This window comes from Oryzias latipes, chromosome 16, assembly GCF_053564925.1.
Source record: "Oryzias latipes strain Hd-rR chromosome 16, Olatipes_Hd-rR_3.1".
Lineage (NCBI taxonomy): Eukaryota > Metazoa > Chordata > Actinopteri > Beloniformes > Adrianichthyidae > Oryzias > Oryzias latipes.
The window spans coordinates 29,840,729-29,848,652 of NC_136252.1; the positions used below are offsets into that span (position 1 = coordinate 29,840,729).

At 45.8% G+C, this 7,924-nt stretch overlaps 1 protein-coding gene across 1 annotated transcript; it reads left to right on the forward strand.

The window, feature by feature from the left end:
- Positions 1–1,393: 1,393 nt before the first annotated feature.
- On the forward strand, positions 1,394–5,343 carry hapln2 (hyaluronan and proteoglycan link protein 2). Its single transcript, XM_004078335.5, has 6 exons — positions 1,394–1,604; positions 1,695–1,799; positions 2,169–2,546; positions 2,663–2,779; positions 3,185–3,367; positions 4,777–5,343. The coding sequence occupies exons 2-6, from the start codon at positions 1,706–1,708 to the stop codon at positions 5,052–5,054; spliced, it is 1,050 nt and encodes a 349-aa protein (XP_004078383.1). The 5' UTR covers positions 1,394–1,604; positions 1,695–1,705; the 3' UTR covers positions 5,055–5,343.
- The last annotated feature ends 2,581 nt before the right edge of the window (positions 5,344–7,924 follow it).

The following is a 7,924-nucleotide window of genomic DNA, read 5'->3' on the forward strand; positions in this document are numbered from 1 at the left end:
TAAAAGTGGGCAGTAACCATGAAAACAAGCTGAGAGGTCTTTGCAATGTCCAGATTTTATGTACAGATAGAACCAGACTACACGCAAGCCTATCGTTGAATTTCATCCATTACAGACTTTGATGCGTCCAGTTGATATTAGTCCTAAATGGACAACCTAGAGTCAGTTTTGCAACCCTATTCTGCACCATCCAAAGTTTGTTATGGTCTTTTTTGGCTGCACTTGACCAAACAACTTCGCAATGGTCCAAGTAACACAAAACTAAAGACCGCAGAACCAGTCTTATTGTTTCTGTTGACATATGATTAGCATTGCATCTACTTATTCAAAAGTTGCCTACTCATTTTAATTGACAGTCTTACTTTTATGTGTGGTTCATGACATTGTTTGGTCTTGTGTTATAAAAACAGCTTAACCTCCTTAACTTGTTCGATTGATTGATTCAGTAGCATTGTATGCAACGTTTATTCTTCTTTGACAGAATGCTTTGAACACACAACATACACTTGGTTTTCAAACACATTCAATTTTAACTTTTTTTTCTGCCAGAAATAGACTTAATCTCCTGTTGTAGCATTTTAGTGGCCTGAGCTAAGCTAGAAGAGGAGACTGATATAGTTGTATCATCGGCATATGTGGTCATCTTAGCTTTACTTAAAGTATAATAGAAGTCATTTGCAAAAGCAAATGGTCAAAAGAGCTGCCTTTAGGAATTCCATTCCATTCCTAAGGTTTACATCTATTTTATTAAGTACACTTGAGTATAAGTATAAGCATAGCAAGTATGCTACATACCATGTACTTGTAGTGTAACCAAATACTTTTTCAGTTTACAATATATAGACAGTATACAAAAAGTAAGCTACCTTACTTTTAGTATAGACTACTTTTTTGCATAAAGGCTGTCAAATATCTGCAATGTTTTATTTCTATGTGGCATTTCCCCTTGTGCTTGCATTGAAGAACCACATAAGCAAGTAGAGCTGATTCATTTGTCTTTTTAAAAACTGGTTTTGAGGATCAAACCTAAAACTTTGCTAAGCTAAACAATGTTTAGAGAAAACAAAACCTGTTGACCCACTGCCACCTAAAGTCAGTTATCAGTTTATTTTTAGTTTGGTGTCACCAATAGCAACAGCAGCGATGGTTTAATCATTTAGGTCCATTTGAGTGTAAAGAGCAGCTTTCATTTTTCACTAACCTCACTTTCTGGTATTTTATTCATTCATTTTATCTGCTTATTCCTTCCTTCAGGCCAAATTACTTTGGCATATTATTTTAGTGGACACAAAGAAATAAAGACAATTGATCAAAGGCTGTCAATGACACACAATCGTATGCTCATTAACATCTGGAACAGAGAGAACAGCTGTGTTTACACATTGCTGATCACAATGAGGACCATATGACCGAGGAGAGAGGGGGGTGAGAAGGATTAGAGGAAGCTGAAAGATCCGGACAGACGAGCTGACACTAACATAACCCGAAGATGAAGAAATGTAAACACTTACCTTCAATTTCCTAACTGGATACCATGAAACCCCTAACATTATGTTGGACGGTGCTGGAGGATGACTGAATAACTGTGTCATTTGACTTTACAGGTTTGTCCTTTCTTATATATTTCTGATTTGACAAGCAGAACTTGAAGATTGTATCTTATAAACGGTGTTGTGTTTATATGTGGATGACAGGAGCTAGAAGAATGGCACCTTTCATGATGAGCTTTGCTGTGATTCTTTCATTAACATCAAGCTTCTTCAGCTGGTCCTCAGCTCTGTATTCCAACAGCAGAAAAGGTAAAGTCCTTTCAAAGTCGTTTGAGGAAACAATTAGCTTTGTGAAGCACCAACTTTAACATTTTCTTGTTGGTATTTTGATCCAAAAGTTGGACTTAATATTAGTAATATTAGTAATATTTGACGACGAGTTCTGAAAGCAGTCTTGAGGCACTGATAGGACTAGCTGACTGATCTTGATGTGGCACGAGAACATTTCTTTGCATCTGGATAGATTTTGGGCTAAGAACTTAACCCAAACCCTGTAAGTGCGAGAACATGCTTGATTGGTGTCTTTTGGTTTCTTAATTGCTACTGTAATAATTATTGCAATCATGTAACACAGTAGGTATAATTAATTATAACGGATTGTGTATCCCCGCCTTGCAGATACTCAAACAGCAGTTGCTGTCACCAAGAGGCTGCAGTTTTTGCTTGAACCACCCGTGTTTGCTGAAATCATTGGCAGACGAGGAGAAAACGTCACCTTACCTTGCATCCTCAGAATTAAACCAAAGCATTACAAAGTCAAATGGACAAAGGTGGAACCAGAACGGATTGGTCTGGAGAGTATTGTCATGATGTCTAATGAAAAAGCCTTCAAACCATATGGCCACCTTGGACAGAGAGCTTCTCTTCGGAGGGCCCATGCCATGGACGCTTCACTGCTGCTCCGCCATCTTGAGCTGGACGATGGGGGCCAATATCGCTGTGAGCTGATAAACGGCATAGAAGATGAGAACGTAATTATTACTTTGAGAATTGAAGGTAATAATGGCCATTGTTCAACCTTCTGTAGATTTACTAAATGATCCATCTATCTGTCCGTCCGTCCATCTGTTTTATCACCTGTTGAGATCTGGTAACTGTTTTATATTTTCTAGGTGTGGTTTTTCCATATCAGAGTAAATATGGTCGCTATCGGTTCACCTACCCTGAAGCCAAGGATGCTTGTGTTCAGCAAGATGCCAGACTAGCCACATATGATCAACTCTACAGAGGTACACACTTTTCAAAGTTATAACTGCTGGCTGGATTTATCGATTAATTAATATTTAATTACTCTTTACTTGGAAGGTTCAATGTATTTAATTCATTTAAAACAAAAGCCTTATTCAGATGTCTTTTATTGTTTTTCTTTCTGTCAAAAAACTGCTTTCACACAGTTTACAATTTAGGAAGTCATAATTCTCCTAATTGTTCCATTTATGTTCGGTTTAAATCTGTGGTTTTATAAAAAAAAATGCTCTTATGTTCAAGTAAAGTTGTCGTTTTAAGAAATGTTTTAAAAAATTGGATATTTAATGTGATCAAATAAAATGGAATCAAAACTTTGAGCTTGTGAATAAATGATTACCAACAGCAGGTGCTTGACCATTTTTTCCGCCCCTTGTTTCTTCCTGCAGCCTGGACCGAGGGTCTGGACTGGTGTAATGCAGGTTGGCTTCATGACGGAACCGTCCATTATCCAATCATACATCCACGACCGGTCTGTGGAGGAGAGCTGCTTCCAGGCATCCGCAGTTATGGACCAAAAGACAAAACCCACGACCGCTTTGATGCTTTCTGCTTCACTTCCCAGAACAATGGTGAGATAATAGAAAACCTGATGTCTGGAATGTTTACGAAAGAACTGAGGGCGGGGGCAGCTGGGGGGGTTGCTCTCCTGGTTGGGCTGGGGCGGCACTCTCTTTCCCCCCATGCCTCCCTGCTCTATGGCTTATGGGGCCTCGTGGCGGTCCTGCTGGCCCTGGCCTTGACTGGTGGATGTGGTCACCCGGGGGGCGGTTGTTCTCTGCCTGCTGCCACATGGCATTGGGGGCTTCTGGCTGCCGTGGCTGCTGCGGCGGGGGTCTTGGTGTGGGGGTGGCTGGTCACTCCCCCTCCTTCTTTTCACATTCCATCATCCATTTTAGAAGAACATAAACACTCAACTGAGCACAGGTGTTAGCTCACCTTTGCACTAATAGTTTGCGTGATTGAATGAAATATCTCACACTAGTTGGCTTGAAGGCATAAGTATGCACTTGTGAACAATATCTGTATTGTGTACATGTTGACATGTGGACATTTTTGCAGTTAACAGGTGTGTTTATAACATTTGAGTGTGTGTGGACAGGCCCCGCCCCTTTGAGATTTGTATTCTATTTGAACCTTACCGTAATTATAAACATCCAGTAGCTTGTTGATTTATGCTGCTTCATGGTTTTACCCCCCTCCCCCTCCTATGATCACCCTGCTATCCCCCCCTTTTCTAACATCCCTCTCTCTTCTTCCCTTCTTTCTTTTTCTGTCCGGTCCAACACAAAAGAATTTCAAAAACAATTAAAAGGAATAAAGTTTGGCCTCGATTACAAAAGGGGTTTATTTAGACATACCTCTGGTTTGTCAGAAGATTCATAACCCCTGTTGTTAAAGTAAAATATGTCCAACACAAGAGGCCTTCAGCTGTCATCTGTCTGCCCAGCTGTTGGACAGGACAAGTTTAAAAAAAAAAAAAAGAAAACCCGATGTTTGGAATATTTACGAAAGAATTCACAAGTGAAAATAATAGGAAATTAGCTGTGGAGATTTGTGCTGGGTCACGTCCTGTTGCACGCCACAGAAAGACAGTGTATGTGAAGTAATATTTAGAACTTCAAATCCTCCAAAATCTTTTTTTATGATTAGACATCAGCAGCTGACTTTCAATAAAGAACTTTCTTTTTGAAATGGCAAATAAATGAGCTAACTAAAATTTAAAAATGCAGATTTCTTTTAAACCGGCACTTCTAGTTTTGTATAAAGCTGTAAAGCACCATCCTTCATTGCATTTAGTTGGTTTGAGTTTATTTGATACAACTCCTGAAGCTCTCTGTAAGATTAACACATTTTTCAGTTTAAAATACCAATAAAAGCTTAATTGATGACCATATAAACAACAAAAAAAGTTGTACGTTTTCATCAAAGATGCATCAGCCTTTCAATGACTTCTGTTTCTGTAACTCCCTTGTAACAGGATCTCTTTTCTACATTTCGGGGGCCCTTTCCTATGATCAGGCGGAGCACGCTTGCAAGACTCGAGGATCAGAGTTGGCCTTGGTGGGCCAGCTTTATGCTGCCTGGCGTTTTCAGAACTATGACCGATGTGATGGCGGATGGCTTAAAGACGGCAGTGTTCGGTTTCCCATCAGCAACCCCAGGAATCGATGTGGGGGCGTGGCAGAAGCAGGGGTCCGCACGTTTGGCTTCCCCAACAAGATGATGCACCTTTATGGAGCCTATTGTTACAGATAACCTAAAAGTATCAAAGACAACAAAACCTGGATTATAACGATCAGATATTATTCACTCACTGCTAGCTTTTATTGCTGTGGCTTGCCTAAATATGTCGGTGAAGGTTCTCATTCCGTAAAGATTTGAAAATGTACTGGTGTCAATAAAAAGTGGTTCATTCACAGCAGCTGATACTCACAAAAGCTAGTCCCTCCCTGAATCGCTGTAATAACAATATATTCAAAAATTCTAATATCTATTATTTCTCCCTTAGTTACATGTGAACGGAACATTAAAACTTTAGAATACAGGTGCTTTTGCTGCTGTTATTTTTGTCTTCTGCAATAATGGCATTTTTAATTAAGCCTACTTTTCCAGCAAAATAGGAGCCGAGTCGATTCTGGTGCTTAAAGTTCTGGTTGTTTGCCTAAACAAGACCTAAACTCTGATGGATGCAAGAGAAAAAGCTAAATGGTGAAAAAACCTGAAAAGAAAATAACAACCTTCCAAGGACAACCTTGTCTTATGTTGTCAATATAATTCATGTTGGATAAGGAAGTTAAGAAGAAAGAAGTGCTAACCATCTGAGGCATCCCTTGGTGTGACCCATCATCGGCAACCAGACTACAAAAACCAAGTATTATTAAAAAACATGCTTCTATTGAAATAAATAAAATGTTAAAAAGATTAGTCTAATTTACTACACTGGACAGAGGATGTTCAAGATGGGTCTCAGTAACTCAGACATTTGTCAGCACTGTGACAGTAATCTACCCGACAATTACATGCATGCACTATGGATCTGCACGCCTGTCCAGGCTCTCTGGCGGCAGGTATGTGCCGATCTATCAGTCTGGCTTAAGGTTTCAATCACAGCTTCACCGTCACTTTGTGTGCTTGGTGACATGAGTGCCATCGATGTAGAAGGAGGATTAGGCTCTATCATTTTCACAACTCTTTGCATTGCTAAAAAAACTATTTTAATAAATTGGAAAAGCAAAAAAAATATAAATATAAGTCAACACAGAAATCTGCTGCTTGATCATATCAGCTTGGAAAAAATGTCAGCCCAAAGTTCAAGTAACTTCGAAAGAATTCGGTCTCTCTGGTCTCCCATAGCTAACTCCGTGACTTAGGGGGTGGGGGGGGCCTGGTCGCCGCTGCTCCTTGCCCTTCTGCAGTGGGCCGGGGTGGGGGTCGGGGCCTCCGGTGCCTGGCGGGGGTTGTTGGGGGCTCCGTTGGTCGGGGGATCGGGTCCGGCGCCTGGGTGGGGCGGGCTGGGGCGCTGCGTGGTCCTTTGGGCTTGGGTGTGGGGGTGCGTGGTGGGGGGGTGGGGTGGTGGTCTGGCCTGGCTTGGGGGGGTGGTCCCTTTGCCTGTGCTGGGGGGGGTTGGCGGGGGGCGCTGCTCGGGGGGGGGGGCCCAGCGGCGCTGGATGGGCTTCCCATCTACGCCTGGGGCTGGGATCGGCCCTTCCCTGGCTCTGGGGCGGGACGGGACAACCCTCTTGGGGCCCCCGGTCGCTCTGGGTGTCCTCCGCTTCGGCTGCGGGGTCTGGGGTGGGGTGGGGTGGGGGGTCTTGTCGGCCCTGACCTGTGGGGGGGCATTCTGGGGGAGGGGGGGGGGTCCACTATTGGTACGGGGCAGGGGGGGTTGACGGGTCGGGGTCTCCGCTGAGGCCATCGGCGGTTTCCCCGGCCGGTTGGCTGCCTCGGTCCCGTCGAGGCCTGACCAGAGCTCTTCTAGGGCCGGCGTTTGGGGGTGGGGGCCTGGGCTTGCTCCGGGGGGGGCCGGCGCTTTCTGGCTCCTCTCTCTCTGTGTGGGGGGGGTGGTGCTGGGCCTGGGGTGTCGGCGCCTCCGGGGGTGGGGCCCCTGGGCTGGGTGGGCCTGGCCCCCTTGCTGGGGGGGGGGGCGGGGGACAGCTGTTTGACCACCGGGGGACAGTCTATCAGCTCTCCCCAACTTACCCCCTTCCTCATATAACCTCATAATAGGGTGAGGGGGTGGGGGGCTTAGCCTGCGATGAGCCTTGGGGGGGGGTTTACTAGGCAGTGGCCCCCCTCCTATGGTTGCCGTATGGAGTGGGCCCCCCCTCTTTCGGTTTTACTTGCACCTTAGACATGTAGGGCCCTTGGTAGGGGGGGTGCTTGGACATCACTGCCAGCAAGCAGCGGATGTCCTCCTAGCACCCTACCCGCCAATTTTAACCGCACCTTAGACATTTAGGGCCCCTTGGTGGGGAGGGTGAGGGGACGTCACTGTGAGTAATCAGGAGATGTCCCCTTAGTGCCCTACCCGCCAATTTTAACTGCACCCCCCTTAGTACACACACACCTCTCCCCCCTCAATATATACATCCCAACATAAACACACACACATGCACACACACACCATCTCAAACACACATACACGCACACACATTTTGCAAGGAAGGTGGGACCTGGGTCCATCTGTCCCCTGCCTCTTCCCTGGTGGGGGGTGCGGGCCCCTTTGCAACGGCGGCCGTGTCCCCGGGGTGCCGGCTTCCTGGGCCCGGCGGTGCTCTCTCCGCGCGCTGGGGGAGTTCACATTACATCTGAGCCGGGGGTGTCTGGTCCCTGGGGGGTGGGTTCTGGTCCTTGCTCCTGAGTGCTGGGCCCCGCCAAATTTCCAACTGTGGCCGAGCCTGGTCGGGCCATATTTATAACACCCCTTGTGGGCCCTCTTTTTTTCCCCTGGGTTCCCCCCTCCTGGGCGGGGGCGGCGGGCCCCCTGCCTCGCTCCTCCCTGGACCAACCGTGGGCCGGGCGGATGGCTGCCTGGAGTGCGGAGCGGGTCTCCCTTGGGGGGTCCTGGCTCGTACCTGGGGTTGGGGCGGGGGGATGCCCGGAACTCCTGGGTGGTGGTGGGGTGC

Bases quoted from the DNA above. Each gene is read 5' to 3' on its own strand.
- hapln2 (XM_004078335.5), top strand. From the start codon at position 1,706: ATGGCACCTTTCATGATGAGCTTTGCTGTGATTCTTTCATTAACATCA. The intron at 1,800-2,168 runs GTAAAGTCCTTT...CCCGCCTTGCAG, and splicing joins GTATTCCAACAGCAGAAAAG to ATACTCAAACAGCAGTTGCT. The intron at 3,368-4,776 runs GTGAGATAATAG...CCCTTGTAACAG, and splicing joins CTTCACTTCCCAGAACAATG to GATCTCTTTTCTACATTTCG.